Here is a 21994-nt window from a genome sequence, read left to right as displayed (position 1 = left end):
AATTTTTGACTGGGAACTGCTAAACTCCAGCTTTTTATTTCAGACAAGAAAAATATATATAAATATACAAACAATGACATCTTGGTCGCTCGCAGCTGCCCTCGGCGTTTTAACAACGCTTCACGTCGCTTTCCAAAAACTGACCTCTCGTGCAAAACAAAATCTTCCACCTTCGCCCCTATATTATCCCCGTCCTTTTAGACACACACACACCCAATATATTTTTTGGACCCCCAATACAGGGTGCGCCAGGCATCATGGCTTAGGGCCAAAGAATTGCAGTCTGCCCCAACTTTTAAAGACGGCTGGGGGCAAAAAAAAAAAAAAAAGCGATTTAAGGAAATTCACGGTCTTTTAACAATCCAACGTGAACATAAGCTCAGATTTAGAGGGGGGGGGGGGCAAAAATACAGCCCCCCCCGTCTCATGTGCAACTTCTCAGAAAAAAAATCAGCCATACGGCCAGTTGAAATTGGATTCAAACTCAGCTGGCCATTCCAAAAACTCCCCAGTAAAGTCAAACAGAGTTAATATAAGTCCCCCCCCTTTCTTGGGGAGGGGGGAAAATCCTGAGAGGTTGCTGGGGGCTGCCATGTGACCCCGGCAAAATTCCAAACGATCCCTTCTGGGTGGGTGGGATCTTTCTGTGTGGTCCCTTTTCCAAGAAACGAATCTTTCAATCTGCGGGGGGGAGGGAGAATGGGGGAAAAGAGGTTTTAAGTTTTCGTTCTCTGGAAGAAAGAAAAAATAAATATCCCACCCCGTTCCAAAGGGGTTGGATCTGGGATGCAAATCTCAATTAACTTTATAGAAAACTTTATACAGAAGATGGACGGCAGAAAAAGTCCTCCTGGTCCATCTAGTCTGCCCTTATACTATTTCCTGTATTTTATTTTAGGATGCATCTATGTTTATCCCAGGCAGGTTTAAATTCAGTTACAACCATGTCTGCTGGAAGTTTGTTCCAAGGATCTGCTACTCTTTCAGTGAAATAATATTTTCTCACGTTGCTTCTGATCTTTCCCCCAACTAACTTCAGATTGTGCCCCCTTGTTCTTGGGTTCACTTTCCTATTAAAAACACTTCCCTCCTGAACCTTATTTAACCCTTTGACATATTTAAATGCTTCGATCATGTCCCCCCCTTTTCCTTCTGTCCTCCAGACTCTACAGATGGAGTTCATGAAGTCTTTCCTGATACGTTTTATGCTTAAGACCTTCCACCGTTTTTGTAGCCCGTCTTTGGACCCGTTCAATTTGATCCATCTCTTTTTGTAGGTGGGATCTCCAGAATTGGACAACGTATTATTCCAAGTGGGGTCTCACCAGCGCTCTATACAGAGGTATCACAATCTCCCTCTTCCTGCTTGTGATACCTCCAGCTATGCAGCCAAGCCTTCTACTCGCTTTCCCTATCGCCTGACTGCACCGTTCACCCATTTTGAGACTGTCGGAAACCACGACCCCGCAATCCTTCTCTTCTGAAGTTTTTGCTAACACAGAACTGCCATATATAATACTCAGATGGAGGATTCCTTTCCCCCAAGTGCTTTATAAAGTATTGCACCAAACACTCCCAACACATGTGAATGAACACCCCTTTCTCCTGGCATCCATGCCAACAGCCTGCCTTAACATTCCGATAAATATGCGCGAGTTGTACAGGTGTATGGTACCACTTATGTAAAATTTTTCTCATTTCTCTATCCCCTGTGTTCTTAAACTCCCAACTTATTCTTGCCGCACAATCACCAAACCTTTTACTCCTCACCTGCTTTCCTTCGGAGACTCATAGCATCACCAAGTTCTCCTCCCCTTCCGACACGGAGGTGTTCTCTGCGGAAACCGAGAGACAAGATAGAGTTGGCCTTCTCTGGGTCCCGTCGACAAAACAGTGTCGTCCGGCGGGAACCCAGGGAAGAGCCTTCTCTGCGGCGGCCCCGACCCTCTTGGATCAACTCCCCCCCCTAGATTAGGATTGCCCCCCACTTTCCTTGCCTTTCGCAAACTCCTTAAAACCCCACCTCTGTCGTCAGGCATGGGGAAATTGATTCCCCTGGGCCGTTTTTGTTTCGTGCATAGTTTGTGTGAGATGTATGGTTGCTTTTTATATGAAGGGGTTTAAATTCTTTTAAATATTGGATATGTACTGTTTTTATTGTCGTGAGCCGCCCCGAGTCTTTGGAGAGGGGCGGCATACAATCTAATACAGTGTTCCCTCGATTTTCGTGGGTTCGAACTTCGCGAAAAGTCTATACCACGGTTTTTCAAAAATATTAATTAAAAAATACTTTGTGGTTTTTCCTCCTATACCACGGTTTTTCCTGCCCGATGATGTCATATATCATCACCAAACTTTCGTCCACCTTTAATAAATATTTTTTTAAAATAAATTTTAATAAAGAGCAATAATCTAAATGGTTGCTAAGGGAATGGGAAATTGCAATTTAGGGGTTTAAAGTGTTAAGGGAAGGCTGGTGATACTGTTCATAGCCAAAAATAGTGTATTTACTTCCGCATCTCTACTTCGCGGAAATTCGACTTTCGCGGGCGGTCTCGGAACGCATCCCCCGCGAAAATCGAGGGAACACTGTACATAAATAAATAAATTTCAGGTGGGGGTGGGAGGATAGGAAAAGGGGGGCCCGGGGGGGGAGTGAGGATCCCACAATAGGGCCAGGAGTTTGTTAGATAGCCAGCAAAACGGATTGGAAAGAAAAATGCGGTGAGAAAGAATAAACATAGAAACCTAGAAGTCTGATAGCAGAAAAAGACCTCATGGTCCATCTAGTCTGCCCTTATACTATTTTCTGTATTTTATCTCAGGATGGATCTAGGTTTATCCCAGGCGTGTTTAAATTCAGTTACTGTGGATTTATCTACCACGTCTGCTGGAAGTTTGTTCCAAGCATCTACTACTCTTTCAGTGAAATAATATTTTCTCACGTTGCTTTTGATCTTTCCCCCAACTAACTTCAGATTGTGTCCCCTTGTTCTTGTGTTCACTTTCCTACTAAAAACACTTCCCTCCTGGACCTTATTTAGATTGAGTTCATTAAGTCTTTCCTGTTAAGTTTTATGCTTAAGACCTTCCACCATTCTTGTAGCCCGTCTTTGGACCCGTTCAATTTTGTTAATCTCTTTTTGTAGGTGAGGTCTCCAGAACTGAACACAGTATTCCAAATGTGGTCTCACCAGCACTGTATATAGCGGGATCATAATCTCCCTCTTCCTGCTTGTTATACCTCTAGCTATCCTTCTCTTCTGAAGTTTTTGCTAACACAGAACTTTTCCCCAAGTGCATTATTTTACATTTGGAAACATTAAACTGCAGTTTCCATTGCTTTGACCATTTGTCTAGTAAAGCTAAATCATTTACCATATTACAGACCCCTCCAGGAATATCAACCCTATTGCACACTTTAGAGTCATCGGCAAATAGGCAAACCTTCCCTACCAAACCTTCCCCTGTGTCACTCACAAACATATTAAAAAGAATAGGACCCAGAACAGACCCTTGTGGCACACCGCTTGTAAACTTGGCCGTCGTTATGCGGGGGCACAAATTTCAAACCCTTTTTGTCTGACCCAACCAGAGGGAAGGCTGTGGCCCTCTGTAAGTTGTGGTTGTCGAAAGACCACACAGGCAGGCTGAGCCAAGGGGCGTCTCCGCGGGACTCTTGTTGCGTACCTGACGGATTCTCCGACGACACCTCTGCGGAGATTCCCTAGGGAGGAATGCAAAGTCCAGTTTTGCAAAAGGGGCGGGAGTGAACATTGCAATGAATATATTAATCGGTAGTCAGTTGGAGTGGTGGGTGGTGGTGGATAACTCTCACTCACAAAAACCCACACACAAACGAAGAGGCAACAGCTCTTGGAATCGCGAGAACGTTTAACGTTTATTTAAAACTCCTAAAATTACTTCGCTTTCGTTAGTCCTCGACTAATGTCGTCAGAGTATTAAAATCCCCACGGAAGACAGAGTTGACCTTATATGACGCTGCTCAATTTGCTCATAGGGGATGACGTTAGTCGGGGACTAACGGAAGCGAAGTAATTTTAGTCGTTTTAAATAAATCTTAAACGTTCTGGAGATTGGCTCTTGCCTCTTCCTTTATAAATACAGTGGTCTCTCTACTTAAGAACTTTTCTAGATAAGAACCGGGTGTTCAAAGTTTTTTCGCCTCTTCTTAAGAACCATTTTCTACTTAAGAACCCGAGCCCGGAAAAATTTCCCAGGAAGTTTGAGAGCGGCACGAAGGCCCAGCCAGTTTCCTGCCATTCCCCCTTTAATCCCGGCCATCTCGGGCTTTTCTGGGCTGCCAGAGGAGCCTTTTGGTGGCGCTTAAGGAGGCTTTGGCAGCCCAGAGAGAACGGAGCATTTTCCTTTCTCTGGGCGCTTGGAGAGGGAAAATAAACCTCTGTCAGCGCCCAGAGAAGAGAAACGCTCCCTTCGCTCTGGACAGCGATTGTCTTCCTCTTCTTCCTCCTCCTCCTCTTCCTCCCACCCAAATTCCGAGCTTTTATTTCTTCCCTAATGGGTTTGCACGCATTATTTGCTTTTACATTGATTCCTATAGGAAAAATTGCTTCTACTTACAAACTTTTCTACTTAAAGAACCTGGTCACAGAACGAATTAAGTTCTTAAGTTGAGGTACCACTGTACACCCGGAACTCGCATTTTTAGGACAATTCTTGATACACACACACACACACACACATATATATATACAGTGATCCCTCTATTATCGCGAGGGTTCCGTTCCAAGACCCCTCGCGATAATCGATTTTTCGGGATGTAGGGTTGCGGAAGTAAAAACACCATCTGCGCATGCGCGCCCTGTTTTTCTATGGCCACGTATGCGTAGATGGTGGAGTTTGCGTTCCCCGCCGCCCACGCAAAGGGGAAACCCCGATTCGGCTCCTCGCTGCTGCTGCGCTACCGAGCAGATCAGCTGCTGGGCGGCCGAAGGAACCTTCCCTTGGTCTTCCCGGCCGCCCACGCAAAGGGGAAACCCCGGCTCCTCGCTGATGCCCGCCGCTCGCCCGCCCGCCGCCAGCAAGAGGGGGAGAGATAGAGAAAGAGAGAGAAGGAAAGAAAGAGATGAGAGAGGGAGGAAGAGAGTGTGAGAGAGGAAGAAGCAAGATAGAGAAAGAGAGAGAGAAAGAAAGATGAGAAAGGAAGGAAGAGAGTGACGTCATCGGGTGGAAAAATCGCGATATAGCGTTTCGCAAAGATCGAGATCGTGAAACTCGAGGGATCACTGTACACTGCTTTAAAAAGTAAAGGGAACACTTAAACAACACCATGTAACTCCAAACTTCGGTGAAATCAAACTGTCCACTTAGGAAGCAACGCTGATTGACAATCAATTCCACATTCCTATATTCATCCACAGCAACATGGGCTTCAATGTGGACTAGCCGCATAGCCACTGCCTGCCAAACCAGCCAATCCCCCCCAAAATAGGCCGGATTCACGTCCTGATGACCAACCAGGTTTCCGGGAGGCTCCGTCGCAGCTTCACCATCTTCGTCCGGCAGCTTCCGTACCGCGTAGCCCAGCCGGATCAGTTCCTCCCCGATGTCAATAAACTGGGGGAAGAGAAGCCGGGTTGAAAAGCCGCCCTTGGTGGGCGGAGTCTCAACCCGGAAGCGGTGATTCCAAGCCTGGATTGGGTCTCTCACCTGCCCGTCGTTGGGCTTGAACAAACGGACGAAGGGCCGCATGGCCACATAGGTGCAGATCTGGCAAAAGACCGGCTTCCACTGGGCGCAGTGGGTCAGGCGGTCAAACTCATCCAGGGCGGCCTCGTCCCAACGTGGCCCTGGAGCAGGAAGCCATCGAGGGTGAAAAGGCGGAAGTTGAATTAATACTCCTGTTCCGGTCACCGCCACCCCCACCCCCCTTGGGAGCAGCGTAACTGCAAAAGGTTGGCGGCTCTGTCTGTCCCAGAATTCCCCAGCCAGCTTTTAAGATGGGTGGACTTCCACTCCCAGAATTCCCCATCCATCCATCCGTCCATGAAGATGGGTGGACTTCAACTCCCAGAATTCCTCATCCATCCATCCATTCACCTACCCACCCACCTTTTGCGATGGGTAGACTTCAACTCCCAGAATTCCCCATCTGTCTGTCCATCTATTCATCTGGGTGAGTGGATGGACTTCAACTCTCAGAATTCAGAATCCCCCATCCAGATTTTAAGATGGGTAGACTTCAACTCCCAGAATTCCCCATCTGTCCGTCCATCCAGCTTTTAACATTGGTGGAGTTCAAGTCCCAGAATTCCCCATCTGTCCCTCCATCTATCTGTTCATCCATCCATCCATCCATCCATCTATGTTTTAAGACGAGTCGACCTCAATTCCCAGAATTCCCCGGAAACGATGGAGACTCACCACCACTAGGATACACACCGGCCAAGCTGCACTCAATGGCCTGGAAGGGGAGACCTAGAAAATCACCCCTTTAGCCCCCCAGGCACACAAAAAAGAAAAAAAAAAAAGGAGGTCAGGAGGAGGAGGAGGAGAAGCCCCCAATCCCGCCTGCCCCATCCCAGTTCTCCCAAAGCCACTGCGGCCGCTAAGCCCAATCACCCCCGTTGTTAAGTTAGCTACACGGTCGTTAACGGAATCTGTCCGACAACAAGCGAGGACCCCAAGAGCTGTATTGCCCGAAGGACGACAACGACACCCAGGGCCTTACCGCAACAGCCGCAAATTCTCCAGGGAGGCCTCTCCGTTGTCCCCAAAATCCACGAAATAAATATCCAGGTTGCCGTTCTCCAAGGTGCCCAGGATCTCAGCCCGGTACCAGGAACGGTCTTCGGGGTAGTAGCTGGCGACAATGTCTCCCACCTGCACGCTTTCCAGCTTCGGAGAAGGGGGCACAGAGAGAGAGACAAAAACAGAGGTGATACCTGAAGGGGACGGAAAGCTACATGGCCTTCTCGCGTTGGATCCCCACTTCTGGAGGGCAAATAATGAGCCAAAACCTAATACGTATATAGAAAGCCGTGTATTTTTATTAAAATTAAATGAATTATATTTAATAAACTCCGGGCCAAGACAAGACATCTCCTTCTTGCTTAAAAGTCTGTGCTGGGCAATTGGCCCCCATTTCCCCCCCGAATCTTGAATAAATCCCTAGAAACATAGAAACATAGAAGACTGACGGCAGAAAAAGACCTCCTGGTCCATCTAGTCTGCCCTTATACTATTTCCTGTATTTTATCTTAGGGTGGATCGATGTTTATCCCAGGCATGTTTAAATTCAGTTACTGTGGATTTACCAACCACGTCTGCTGGAAGTTTGTTCCAAGGATCTACTACTCTTTCAGTAAAATAATATTTTCTCACGTTGCTTTTGATCTTTCCCCCAACTAACTTCAGATTGTGTCCCCTTGTTCTTGTGTTCACTTTCCTATTAAAAACACTTCCCTCCTGGACCTTATTTAACCCTTTAATATATTTAAATGTTTCGATCATGTCCCCCCTTTTCCTTCTGTCCTCCAGACTATACAGACTGAGTTTGTTAAGTCTTTCCTGATACGTTTTATGCTTAAGACCTTCCACCATTCTTGTAGCCCGTCTTTGGACCCCTTCAATTTTGTCAATATCTTTTTGTAGGTGAGGTCTCCAGAACTGAACACAGTATTCCAAATGTGGTCTCACCAGCGCTCTATTTAAGGGGATCACAATCTCCCTCTTCCTGCTTGTTATACCTCTAGCTATGCAGCCAAGCATCCTACTTGCTTTTCGTACTGCCCGACCACACTGCTCACCCATTTTGAGACTGTCAGAAATCACTACTCCTAGAGATATGCTATTTTTCTTCTTCTTTCAAACTCTCTACTATCATCTCAGTTCCCACCACCAAGGAACTAAATGACTACCAACCAGTTGCTGTAACATCTGCCGTTATGAAAAACTTTGAAAGGCTAGAATATTACCATGCTCAAGACTGGAAAAAGTCTACGGAGAGGGGCGGCATACAAATCTAATAAATAACCCAGGGGAAGAGCCTTCTCTGTGGTGGCTCCGACCCTCTGGAACCACCCTCCTTTGCCTTTCGGAAACTCCTTGAAACCCACCTCTGCCGTCAGACATGGGGGAATTGAAACATCTCCCCCTTGCCCATGTTGTTTTGGTGTATGGTTGATTGTGTGCTTGTTTTTTATATATTGGGGTTTCTTTTTTGGACTTTTTAAACTTAAAACTGTAATTTAGATGGCTAAATATTAGATTTGTTACTATGTATTGTTTTTACCACTGTTGTGAGCTGCCCCGAGTCTACGGAGAGGGGCGGCATATAAATCCAATTAATCTAATCTAAATAAATAATAAATAAATAAATAGAAAAGACACAATCCCCATCCACCCTACATTTTATAAACAAGCAACACGAATGTTACGGAACTGACTAAGACGACTTACGAATTTCACGACAGAGACAAAACGGACTTTTACAATGGCACAAATGGGTAAAGCCATTCAAATACAGTGACAAATCAAAGAAATGATATAAACAAATCCAAAAATATACAGAGCTCACCCCAAAAAGGAAAACCCTTACATTTCAGATAAGAGGAAAGAGCAAATCTCTTCGTTGATGACGATCCGATAAATTGTGAAGTGTAAATATTTTATTTTTTTTGACAATAACTATTTTGAAAAGTCGCAATTTAGCAGTCAACAGTATAGCTGAAAATTCTTCAAAGTACTGTCCTTGGGCCTCTACACATTTTTTCCAGTGACTCTGCCGTGACCGGTACGTGCCCTGGGAGGCGTCTTCGGGAAACTCTCGCAAGGTCTTTGTCACGGCTGATTGGATCTCTTCTATGGATGAAAAACGCGCCTGGCCACAACGCGCTACTATGAGTCCGTGAGTTCCTGGCCAAACACCAGGTGCCAATGTGCCCCCCCCTTATAGTCCTGACGTGGCCCCAGCAGACTTCTTTTTGTTCCCAGCCTTGAAAGGAACCTGTTTTTCATCCATAGAAGAGATCCAAGCAGCCGTGATGAAGACCTTGTGAGAGGTCCCCGAAGACGCCTTCCAGGGCACATACTGGTCACGGCAGAGTCGCTGGAAAAAAATGTGTAGAGGCCCAAGGACAGTACTTTGAAGAATTTTAAGTGTTTGTGCAAATCTGTTCAATAAATTACTTTTTAAAAAAAGGAATAACAGATGGAACCTGACCAAGGAGAGATCGCCTCACCTCACTGCCATCGTTGTTCTCGTAGTAGCTGGTCATCTCCTGGACGAGTTTGTCCAGATAGAGAGCTTTGACACCGATAATCTGGATCCAGAAATGTCCCGGATTCTCCGAAGCAGAGACGTAGACCTCCAAATGATCCTTACCTTGGGTGCTGAACTCCGGGCTGGGCACTGAGAGGGAAAGGCAGATGGGTTAGGGAGTCCTGGGGAGAATGGATTGTGTTTCAAAATACAGGTTAGGTCCTCGTCTTACGGCCCTGCATTTTCGTTGTTAAGGGAGACACAGCTTCTGTCGGTTTTGCCCCGTTTCCCCAAATCTCTCATCCTTCCGCCTCTCACAACAAAAGACAACACAGTATCAACAGTAGAGACCCCTTCAAACTTCCAGGTTCTGTCATATCTCAAGAGCTAAAAGAGTCACCTAACATCAAAAACGTCATCAAAAAAGCACAACAAAGGATGTTCTTTCTGTGCCAGCTCAGGAAGCTCAAACTGCCCAAGGGGCTACTGATCCAGTTCTACGGAGGAATCATTGAGTCTGTCATCTGCACCTCTATAACTGTCTCGTTCGGTTCTGCAACCCAACAAGACCGACACAGGCTTCAGAGGAGAATCAGAACTGCAGAAGAAACAATGGCTGCCAACCTGCCTTCCGTTGAGGACCGAGTCAAAAAGAGGGTGGTGAAAATATTGACAGACCCCTTCGCATCCTGGACACAAACTGTTTCAATTCCTATCCTCAAAATATCACTACAGAGCACTGCACACCAAGACAACTAGACACAAGGACAGTTTTTCCCCGAACGCCATCACTCTACTAAACAAATAATCCCCTCTACACTGTCAAACTATTTACTAAGTCTGCACTCATATTACTACTAGTTTTTTCCCATCATTCCTATTGCCCATGTCCTCACACTTATGACTGTATGACTGTAACTTGTTGCTTGTATCCTTAATATTTTTTATTTATATTGCTTTCTCATTGCTTATTTGACCCCTATGACAATCCTTAAGTGTTGGACCTCATGATTCTTGACAAATGTTTATTTTCTTTTATGCACACTGAGAGCATCTGCACCAAAGACAAATTCCTTGTGCGTCCAATCACACGGCCAATAAAGAATTCTATTCTATTCATTCCATTATTCTATTCTATTCTTGACAAATCTATAATTTTTTTTATGCACACCGAGAGCCTCTGCACCAAAGACAAATTCCTTGTGTGTCCAATCACACTTGGCCAATAAAATAATTCTATTTCACAGTCTTTCTCACTGCGATGGTTAAGCCAATTGCCGCGGTTGAACGGTTAGCCTCCTGGTTGTTAAGGGAAACCGTCTTCCCTCCCCGTCAATTTTCCTGCCCCCAAGAGGTCGCTAAAGGGAATCGCACGACCCCATCATGAAAACGAGGCAGTGGCCAGGCGTTTGCATTTCAGCCATGGTGGAAAGGCTGCAGCGGCAAAGTTGCTCTTTCGGCGCGAATGATCACTAAGCAAACTGTCACACTTAGCGGCGAGGCCCGGACAGATCCTCCAGGTCCCGCAGCAGTCTACCCTCCCCATTTGGTTGCTCACCTTCGAAGACAAAGCTCAGCGTAGGGCAGCGGTTTATCAGGGAGGCTGCTCCGCTCGGTTCCGGGGGATCCCCCAAGAGGTAATCCGGCGGCCCGTCGCCGGCCCCTTGGAGATGCCCGGGATCCGGCGTCCGACTGCGAGGTTCCGCGTGCGAGTCAGACCACTGTCCCAAGTCGCCCTCCGCCGCCATCTCCTTCCGGGTGCCCAGCGGCTGTTTCCGTGGCCAACGGGACGCCGTCGATTGGAACAACTTGGTGCGGAACGCTTCGTCCTCGGACAGTTTCTCGTGGATCAAATCCTGCCGGAAGAAAGCGAATCAGGGAGAGTGCATCTATTCCAAAGACACCCCCCCCCTAATTTCTGCTCCCCATTGAGCCGGGAATCCCTCCAGCGAGGTCATCTGAGGAGGATGGGAACTGTACAGCGGTCCCTCTACGTACGAACTTCATTCGTTCCATGACCAGGTTCTTAAGTTTATCAGAAGAAGCAATTTTCCCCATAGGAATCAATGTAAAAGCAAATAAGGCGTGCGATTGGGGATACCACAGGGAGGGTGGAGGCACCGTTTCCTCCCAGGACATTCCTAGAGAGGCCCCACAGAAGCTTCTCCCCACCTTTTCCGCCCCTGTTTCCTCCCAGGAGATTCCTAGAAAGGTACCACAGAAGATTCTCCCTGCCTTTTCTGGCACTGTTTCCTGCCAGGAGATTCCTAGAGAGGCCCCACGGAGGCTTCTCCCCGCCCTTTCCGGCCCTGTTTCCTCCCAGGAGATTCCTAGAGAGGCCCCACAGTCTTCTCCCCACTTTTTCCGGCCCTGTTTCCTCCCAGGAGATTCCTAGAGTGCCCCCACAGAGGCTTCTCCCCGCCCTTTCCGGCCCTGTTTCCTCCCAGGAGAGTCCTAGAGAGGAGCCACAGAGGTTCCTAATCAGTTTGATGCTGAAGACCTTCTACCATTTTTGTAGCCCGTCTTTGGACCCGTTCAATTTGATCCATCTCTTTCTGTAGGTGAGGCCTCCAGAACTGGATACAGTATTATTCCAAATGGGGTCTCCCCAGCGCTCTATACAGCGGGATCACAATCTCCCTCTCCAAATCTCCAACGTAGTTAAACAAAGATTTAACTCAACACTGGAAGTTCTTAACTCAACATTTGAGTTAACTTTAAGTCAACACTGGAAGTTTTTAATTCAACATTTGAGTTAACTTTAACTCAACACTGGAAGTTCTTAACTCAACATTTGAGTTAACTTTAAGTCAACACTGGAAGTTTTTAATTCAACATTTGAGTTAACTTTAACTCAACACTGGAAGTTTTTAACTCAACATTTGAGTTAACTTTAAGTCAACACTGGAAGTTTTTAATTCAACATTTGAGTTAACTTTAACTCAACACTGGAAGTTTTTAACTCAACGTTTGAATTAACTTTAAGTCAACACTGGAAGTTTTTAACTCAACATTTGAGTTAACTTTAAGTCAACACTGGAAGTTTTTAACTCAACATTTGAGTTAACTTTAAGTCAACACTGGAAGTTTTTAATTCAACATTTGAGTTAACTTTAACTCAACACTGGAAGTTTTTAACTCAACGTTTGAATTAACTTTAAGTCAACACTGGAAGTTTTTAACTCAACATTTGAGTTAACTTTAAGTCAACACTGGAAGTTTTTAACCCAACATTTGAGTTAACGTTAAGTCAACACTGGAAGTTTTTAACTCAACATTTGAGTTAACTTTAACTCAACACTGGAAGTTTTTAACTCAACGTTTGAATTAACTTTAAGTCAACACTGGAAGTTTTTAACTCAACATTTGAGTTAACTTTAACTCAACACTGGAAGTTTTTAACTCAACATTTGAGTTAACTTTAAGTCAACACTGGAAGTTTTTAATTCAACATTTGAGTTAACTTTAACTCAACACTGGAAGTTTTTAACTCAACGTTTGAATTAACTTTAAGTCAACACTGGAAGTTTTTAACTCAACATTTGAGTTAACTTTAAGTCAACACTGGAAGTTTTTAACCCAACATTTGAGTTAACGTTAAGTCAACACTGGAAGTTTTTAACTCAACATTTGAGTTAACTTTAACTCAACACTGGAAGTTTTTAACTCAACGTTTGAGTTAACTTTAACTCAACACTGGAAGTTTTTAATTCAACATTTGAGTTAACTTTAACTCAACACTGGAAATTTTTAAGCAGGGGTTGGATAACCATCTATCTGAAGTCGTGTAGGGTTTCCTGCCTAATCAGTGGGTTGGACTAGAAGACCTCCAGGGTCCCTTTCAAGTTCAAGTCCCAGATTCAACCGCTCCGAGTGTTGGGGAAAAGAGAGAAACCCAGCTCTCACCTTAGCCGCCTGGACTTCTTTGCGAGTCCCGGAGAGTTTCACGACGCGGGTGAGCGAGAGTGCGCCTTCCCCCTCGTGGCTGCAGTCAACCTTGGCCCCGGTGCTCCGGCAAATGGCCTTCACCGTCTCGCCACCCTTCCCTGGAGGAGGAAGAGCCAAAGCGGCAATAAGGGACGAGAAAAAGGGGAATCCAGGGTTTAGGAACCGCCCTTTCCGTGGGATCCACAGTGCGAGCTGGGTTGGTTCCTGGGCAGACGTCTCGCGACCCAAATCGGGTACGGCATCAGCGCTAGAAGAGGGGGGGGTTGGAGGAGGATAACCAGGACGATGAGAAGCAGCGCAAGAGGAAGGGCCTTTGATGCTCTTTCAGCTTGCAGACATAGAAACCTAGAAGATTGACGGCAGAAAAAGACCTCCTGGTCCATCTAGTCTGCCCTTGTACTATTTCCTGTATATTTTATCTTAGGATGGATCTATGTTTATCCCAGGCAGGTTTCGATTCGATTACTGTGGATTCTTCCTTCTCTTTCCCTTGCTTCCTTCCTTCCTTCTCTTTTTTCCTTCCTTCTTTCTTTCCTTCTTCCCTTCCATCCTCATTCATAGAAACATAGAAGATTGACGGCAGAAAAAGACCCACCGGTCCATCTCATCTGCCCTTAGACTATATCCTGTATTTATTTATTTATTGGATTTGTATGCCGCCCCTCTCCGCAGACTCGGGGCGGCTAACAACAGCAATAAAACAGCATATAATAATAATCCAATACTAAAACAGTTAAAAACCCTTATTATAAAACCAAACATACATACAAACATACCATGCATAAATTGTAGAGGCCCAGGGGGAAAGAGTATCTCAGTTCCCCCATGCCTGACGGCAGAGGTGGGTTTTAAGAAGCTTATGAAAGGCAGGGAGGGTGGGGGCAATTCTAATCTCTGGGGGGGGAGTTAGTTCTAGAGGGCCGGGGCCACCACAGAGAAGGCTCTTCCCCATGGGTCCCGCCAAACGGCATTGTTTAGTTGACGGGACCCGGAGAAGGCCCACTTGTGTTATGTCAACTGGTATATTTTATCTTAGGATGGATGTACGTTTACCCCAGGCATGTTTCAATTCAGTTCCTGTGGATTGACCAACCACGTCTGCTGGGAGTTTGTTCCAAGCATCTACTCCTCTTTCAGTCAAATAATATTTTCTCCCGTGGCTTCTGCCGAATGAAATTTTTTTTTTACAGCCCTAACCAGGGGATAAAATAATGTGCTGAAACTGACCAGACTAAGGACGCTGGCCAGATGAATACCTGGTCAGAAGATTCTTTTCCCTAGTTTCCTCCCTGAAAACTAAGGCGACTCTTATACGGTAGGCGGCGTCAACAGCACTGCTACGCCCTCTCCTTCCTAATCCCAGCTCTTCCCAAAACCACGCCAAAAACGGTCAACGGTGGAACCCCGGCGCAGCTTCAGTGTCTCTGGGGCGGGCGGGCTAAAGACCACCAACCCTCGCGGCCCCCTGCCCGCCCACAAGGAAAGCTCCGGGGAGCAAGCGGTATACCGATGATGCGCCCGACGGCCCGACTTGGCACGGAGATCTTCTCCACCACGGGCAGGCTCTCCTCCAGGATCTGGTGGATGGCGGCTTTGGCTTTGCACACCTGGACGGGGGATCCCGAGATCCGGATCAGCCGCTCCCCGCCCGAATCCTCCAGATCCACGTTGATGCGGGCCTGGGTTTCTTTCCGCAGCTGCGGGAGGAAGGAGAAAAAACGGACGGGAATGTGGGGGGGGTTTTTTTAGGGCTCCGCTCGTCCGGCTTCCCTTGCAAAAAGGGGGAAGAGGGAAGGGACTCTCCAGCCCATCAGCCCCACCCTACTTCCACTTACCTGGAATCAACTCCCCCCAGAGATTAGAACGGCCCCCACCCTCCTTGTCTTTTGCAAATTACTCAAGACCCACCTGTGTCGCCAGGTATGCGGCAATTAGGATATTCCTTCCCCCAGGCCATTACAAGTTATGTATGGTATGTTTGTGTGTATGTTTGGCTTTTTATAATAAGGGTTTTTAGTTGTTTTATTAAATTGGATACTTACATGTTGTTTTTTTTATCATTGTTGTTAGCCGCCCCGAGTCTGCGGAGAGGGGCGGCATACAAATCCAATTAATATCGTCAGGCATGGGGGAACTGAGATATCTCCCCCAGGCCTATACAATTTATATATGGTATGCTTGTGTGTATGTTTGTTTAATAATGGGTTTTTTAAAATATTTTATATTGTAAATTATTAGATTTGTTACAAACTGTTTTCTGTTGTGAGCCGCCCCGAGTCTGCGGAGAGGGGCGGCATACAAATCTAATAAATAAATAAATAAATTAATTAATTAATAAATAATAATAACAATAATAATACCTGGTTCACCTTGGCGCCCTGCCGCCCGACGAGGAACTTCACCGCCTCCCTGGGCACCTTCAGCGTGAATTCGATCTCTTCCTCTCCCACGAAAGTGAGCCGCTCTTCTGGGGACGCCGAGTAAGAAACAGTAGACGGTTGACGGCAGAAAAAGACCCCCTGGCCCATCTAGTCTGCCCTTAAGACTATTTCCTGTATTTTTATCTTAGGAGGGATCTATGTTTATCCCAGGCAGGTTTAAATTCAGTTCCTGTGGATTTGCCAACCACGTCTGCTGGAAGTTTGTTCCAAGCATCTACTACTCTTTCAGTCAAATATTTCCTCATGTTGCTTCTGATCTTCCCCCAGTAACCTCAGATTGGGCCCCCTTGTTCTTGGGTTAGAAACATAAAGACTGATGGCAGAAAAAGACCCCCCTGGTCCATCTAGTCTGCCCTTATACTATTTCCTATATTTTTATCTTGGGATGGATCTATGTTTATTCCGGGCGTGTTTAAATTCAGTTCCTGTGGATTTGCCAACCATGTCTGCTGGAAGTTTGTTCCAAGCATCTACTACTCGTTCAATAAAATAATATTTCCTCATGTTGCTTCTGATCTTTCCCTCCAACTAACCTCAGATTTTGCCCCCTCCCCCTTGTTCTTGGGTTGGAAACATAGATTGAGGGCAGAAAAAGGCCTCCTGGTCCATCTAGTCTGCCCTTATACTATTTCCTATATTTGTTATCTTAGGATGTATATATATGTTTATCCCAGGCATGTTTAAATGAAGTTCCTGTGGATTTGCCAACCACGTCTGCTGGAAGTTTGTTCCAAGCATCTACTACACTTTCAGTCAAATAATATTTTCTCATGTTGCTTCTGATCTTTCCCCCAACTGTCCTCAGATTGTGTCCCCTTGTTCTTGGGTTCACTTTCCTATTATAAACACTTCCCTCGTGAACCTTATTAAACCCTTTAACATATTTAAATATTTTGATCATGTCCCCCCTTTCCCTTCTGTCCTCCAGACTCTACAGATTGAGTTCATGAAGTCTTTCCTGATACGTTTGATGCTTAAGACCTTCCACCGTTTTTGTAGCCCGTCTTTGGACCCGTTCAATTTTATCCATATCTTTTTGTAGGTGACGTCTCCAGAACTGGACACAGTAATATTCCAAATGGGGTCTCACCAGCGCTCTATACAGCGGGATCACCATCTCCCTCTTCCTGCTTGTTATAACTCTAGCTATGCAGCCAAGCATTCCAGTCGCTTTAAATAAGGCTCAGGAGGGAATTGTTTTCAATAGGAAAGTGAACCCAAGAACAAGGGGGCATAATCTGAGGTCAGTTGGGGGAAAGATCAGAAGCAACGCGAGAAAATATTATTTGACTGAAAGAGTCGTAGATCCTTGGAACAAACTCCCAGCCAACGTGGTTGGTCAATCCACAGGAACTGAATTGAAACACGTCTGGGATAAACATCGATCCACCTTAAGATAAAATACAGGAAATAGTAAAAAGGCAGATTAGATGGACCAGGAGGTCTTTTCCTGCCGTCAATCTTCTATGTTTCTAAGCTTTGGCTGTTGACCAGTCACCCCAGGGGGATTCAGCTGGTGGACAGTGGGTGGGTGGGTTTCAATATTGCCAGGTGGGGGTGGCTGCCATGCTCACCTTGTTCCTCCTGGTACCGCCGGTACAAAATGTAGAGGATGGCAGCTCCGGCTGGGATGCCAAGTCCCAGGGCGATCTTCTGCAGACCGGTCAAGCCTCCACCCCAATTGCTCCGTTGGTCAGCCATGGCTCTGCGACCTCCAAAGGTGGGGTGTGTGTGAAGTTCTTGAGGGGGGGGGAGGGAAAGAAAGGCAGGGGGAAAAAAAAACAGTTGGGTTGCTTGTAAAGAGTTCGGTTTCCCAGCCATTTAAAGGGGTTCAAACCCCTCCAGAGAGGGAGGGAAGCCAGCATATCCAATAATAATAATAATAATGATAATTTATTTATTTATTAGATTTGTCTGCCGCCCCTCTCTGTAGACAATAATGATGATAATTATATATATATATGATATATACATACATACATACATGTATGTATGTGTATATGTGTATATATATATATGTAAAAAAGGAGCTGTGATGTTCCTTCAATATACCAGGGTGATTCGACACAAAATGTAACCCTTCCCTGGTACAGAGCTGAAGAGATTGGATACTGTAGCCTAGAGGATAATTCTCTGCCTTACAAGGCAAAGGTTGCAGGTTCAAGTCCCAGTGGGTATGGCTAGCTGATGAGGCCAAAATAAGGCCGAAATAGATCTATCCTAGTCTACCTTAATTTTCAAATTCAGCTTAAACATGTGACACATACAGATAGAATTGTCGGCTATCAATAAAATTAACTGCCTTGGAAATGGCCCTGGGTTGGGCCGAGAGGCAAAAAAGGAGCTGTGATGTTCCTTCAATATACCAGGGTGATTCGACACAAAATGTAACCCTTCCCTGGTACAGAGCTGAAGAGATTGGATACTGTAGCCTAGAGGATAATTCTCTGCCTTACAAGGCAAAGGTCGCAGGTTCAAGTCCCAGTGGGTATGGCTAGCTGATGAGGCCAAAATAAGGCCGAAATAGATCTATAGACACTCAAAATATTACACAGGGCAAAACCCGAACTCAAAAAACAATCTACATACATATACCCGTGAAAATCTACGAAAACAAATATATATATATATATATATATATATATATATATATATGTATATATATGTATATATATGTATATATATATATGTTTTTTTATGTTGGATAACCGTGGTATATTGAAGGAACGTCACAGCTCCTTTTTGCCTCTAGGCCCAACCCAGGACCATTTCAAGGCAGTTAATTTATTCATAGCCGACAACTATATTCTGTATGTATCAAATGTTTTTAGCTGAAATTTTAAAATTACAAGGCAGAGGCTGCCAGATCGAATCCCAGTAAGGAAGGGTGTGGCTAGCTGATGAGGCCAGAACAAGGCCGAAATGGTACCATCCTAGTCTCCCTTAATTTTAAAATTTCAGCTAAAAACATTTGAGATATATATGTTTTTTTTTGCTGAATTTGAAAATTAAGGGAGACTAGGATAGATCTATTTCGGCCTTATTTTGGCCTCATCAGCTAGCCAGACCCACTGGGACTTGAACCTGCAACCTTTGCCTTGTAAGGTAGAGAATTATCCTCTAGGCTAATACACACACACACATAAAGGTGAAGCACGCATTGTGGAAAAATAGAAAAATGTGTTATACTGTCATTACGATTTGCTCAACTTGAAATACACTGCTCAAAAATAAAGAGAACACTTAAACAACAGAATATAACTCCAAGTAAATCAAACTTCTGTGAAATCCAACTGTCCACTTAGGAAGCAACACTGATTGACAGTCAATTTCACTTGCTGTGGTGCACATTCAACTTTGTACAGAACAAAGGATTCAGTGAGAATATTTCATTCATTTTAGATCTAGGATGGGTTATTTGAGTGTTCCCTTTATTTTTTTGAGCAGTGTGTTTATATATATACATATATAAAAGAATGTGGAGAAATGGACTAATTAACTATGGAATTAAATGACCCAAAGGACTGAGATTACACTGGGGAACAGCAATTTTGTTATCTTAAATCGATGACTTGTTTTGAACTAACTTTTGGCCCCTGGGTCCAAAAACAACCATAGTTTTTGTCTACCACGTCAACTTTTTAAGCTACAAGATACCCTCAGAAGTCATACAAATTGTGCATGAAAAGCAAAGTAAAAACATATTACCAAATATGTTTACAATGAATAATTATATTCATACAAAGGCTATCATAGTGACTGCAATTTCAATTGTGTTTATACGAATAGTTTTTTTTAATCGAAGGGTAATTATACATGTTCCGGGAAGTTAGCAAGACAGCTATGTAAAAAATGAAATTTGATTGCTCATGTTGCCTCGTTTAGTATACTTATATATCTATAAGGTATAAAGAAAAAACTTGAGGTGGTAGAAGAAAACTAACTGCAGTTTTGAAACCAGCATGCCTAATTAATTATAAAAAAGCCCCCAAAATCAAACTCAATAGAAATTGTTTCACCAATTGTTCCCCAGTGTAATAATAACAGAGTTCGAAGGGACCTTGGAGGTCATCTAGTCCAACCCCCTGCTTAGGCAGGAAACCCTACATTACTTCAGACAAATGGTTATCCAACATCTTCTTAAAAACTTCCAGTGTTGGAGCATTCACAACTTCTGGTGGCAAGCTGTTCCGCTGGTTATTTGTTCTCACTGTCAGGGAATTTCTCCTTAGTTCTAAAGTTGCTTCTCTCTTTGATTACTTTCCACCCATTGCTACTTCCTCCCTTCCTGTAGATCCCCCAAGGAATCCACCCAGGGAGGCCTGGATCTCTCTCCACCCACCCACCCCAAAGTTTCGGCAGGAGACCCCCAAACTGACCATCTATTTTTACAGATTGCAATTATGGCTTTTTTTTAAAAAAATTATTTTGCAAATCCTTGCCCCAAAATAATATAATTAATATAATTTATTAGATTTTTATGCTGCCCCTCTCTGAAGACTCGGGGCGAACCTCCAAAATTCCCAGAGGGTGGGGCGACTCTAATACAGGCTCCCCCTCCCATGGAAAACCCCATCACCACTGTAATTATTCCCTCCTCCACTCTCACTCAATCCTTTAAATTCTTAAATCCCTTCAAAAAAAAAAAATGCAAGTTTTTGCTCTGGTTTCTTGGAGAGGCGATTGTGGGTTGGGCCCTTGCAAGCCCTCCTGTTGGGCTATTTCCTCCCCTTTATTTGTTTTTGCAACCAGATAGACTGCTCCTGCCTCTGGAGGCTCCATTCCACCATGCAAATGAGAAAAAGAAGCGTTTTCAAAGGGTTTTTTCCCCCCCTCCCCCAGTTGGGGTCCTTCCGTTGATCCTTTTTCTCCCCTTTCTCCCTTTTAGGGTGCAAATATATATTAATATATTGTTTAATTGCATTTTAATTCCCCTTATTCCTCCCCCCTTTTCAAACATTTGCATGCCAATCATTCAAACCCGGCTTGCAGTCGTCTCTTATTCTTTCTTGCAACCGCCGCAGTTTTGGGGGGCGGGGGGGTCCGGAACCAAGGTTTTACGCCCCTGCCACAAAAAGAACATTACCTCCCACAAACACCTCCTCCCGCCGACTGGCGCTCCGCCTCTGCGGGCTCTGCTATTTATAACCTCTCGCTCCGCCCCCTCTCCCCCCGCGCGCCAGGCTTTCAGCCAATAGGCGGAGGGATAGCTACCTGACGACGGGAGAGGGTGAGGGTGGAGCGGGAAAGGAGCAGCCAATTGGAAAACGAACTGTCAGGCGAAAAAGAGGGAGAGAACGGTGGTATTGGCCCTAGCTTAACCAATAGACGGTGGAGAGGGTGAGAAGTCGGGAGCCAATCATCGGCGGGCGAGGACGGGAGAGGGAGCTTTAACTGTCAGGAGCGGGCGCGTGGTTGGTAATAGCATCGAGCTATCCCAGAATGCCTTGCGCGTCCGAGGACTTTTTCTGAGGCGCCATTTATTACCCATAATGCCATGCGCGAACCCATGATTGACAGGGCTGTTTTCAAACAAACCCAAATTTTAGCAGTTTGCACACAAAAAACTGGACCCTCATAATCCTTTATCCTAAAATTGACAATTTAATTTTTTAAAAAATCCCCCACTTTGAGGGCCTTGATTGATTGATTGATTGATTGATTGATTGACAGCTATGCCGCCCAATCCCTTGGGAGTCATTTCTTGGACCAGCTCAGTTGGCAGCTTCACGTCCCTTGCTAAAAAAACCCAAATAAACCTGTGTGGGTGGATTGAGAAAAACACTAACCATGGTTTGCGCAACAAACCATCATATCATGGGTTGTTGCCTTGCATCAAACCTTTAATGAAGGTTTGTGGCTGGCTTTGCAGCTGAGCCAACCCTAGGAAGGCTAAAGTTGGACTTTGGAGGGAGGAAGTGTGGCCAAACCTCCCCACCTTGTTAGTCTGAAAAGTTAGGAAGTGGATAATGGGTAAGAGAATCCTAAAACAAATCTTCCATTCTTGTTGAAACCATTTGCACCCAATCTCTTGTATTTCATTGATTTATCATCATACCAGCCAGAACCCCAAAGTCATCCAGCTTTGTTATATACTGCTCAAAAAAAATAAAAGGAACACTTAAACCAAACTTCTTTGAAATCAACCTGTCCACTTAGGAAGCAACATTGATGGACAATCAATTTCACCTGCTGTTGTGCACATTCAACTTTGTACCGAACAAAGGATTCAATGAGAATATTTATTTATTCAGATCTAGGATGTGTTCTTTGAGTGTTCCCTTTATTTATTTATTTTTTTGAGAGTGTATTTCCCATTGCATTCTGTGGCTCTTAAATATAAAAAAAAACCTATGAAGGT

At 44.9% G+C, this 21994-nt stretch overlaps 1 protein-coding gene across 1 annotated transcript; it reads right to left on the bottom strand.

Moving 5' to 3' along the window:
* Positions 1–17: 17 nt before the first annotated feature.
* TDRKH (tudor and KH domain containing) lies at positions 18–20798 on the bottom strand. Its single transcript, XM_070766301.1, has 14 exons — positions 20720–20798; positions 17208–17372; positions 15553–15659; positions 14700–14889; positions 13151–13290; positions 10803–11100; positions 9225–9394; positions 6713–6879; positions 6406–6473; positions 5692–5831; positions 5500–5598; positions 3691–3727; positions 1771–1835; positions 18–681 (listed from the first exon to the last, which is right to left on the bottom strand). Exons 2-13 carry the CDS (start codon positions 17332–17334, stop codon positions 1789–1791), a joined length of 1590 nt encoding a protein of 529 aa, XP_070622402.1. The 5' UTR covers positions 17335–17372; positions 20720–20798; the 3' UTR covers positions 18–681; positions 1771–1788.
* Between the last annotated feature and the right edge of the window lie 1196 nt (positions 20799–21994).

Source organism: Erythrolamprus reginae, chromosome 13, assembly GCF_031021105.1.
Source record: "Erythrolamprus reginae isolate rEryReg1 chromosome 13, rEryReg1.hap1, whole genome shotgun sequence".
NCBI lineage: Eukaryota > Metazoa > Chordata > Lepidosauria > Squamata > Dipsadidae > Erythrolamprus > Erythrolamprus reginae.
This window is presented reverse-complemented; position numbering and strand designations above follow the sequence as displayed.

Bases quoted from the DNA above. Each gene is read 5' to 3' on its own strand.
- TDRKH (XM_070766301.1), bottom strand. From the start codon at position 17,334: ATGGCTGACCAACGGAGCAATTGGGGTGGAGGCTTGACCGGTCTGCAG. The intron at 11,101-13,150 runs GTGAGAGCTGGG...TTCTTCCGGCAG, and splicing joins AAGAAGTCCAGGCGGCTAAG to GATTTGATCCACGAGAAACT. The intron at 3,728-5,499 runs GTTGGTCATCAG...ATTCCTCCCTAG, and splicing joins CGGAGCCTCCCGGAAACCTG to GGAATCTCCGCAGAGGTGTC.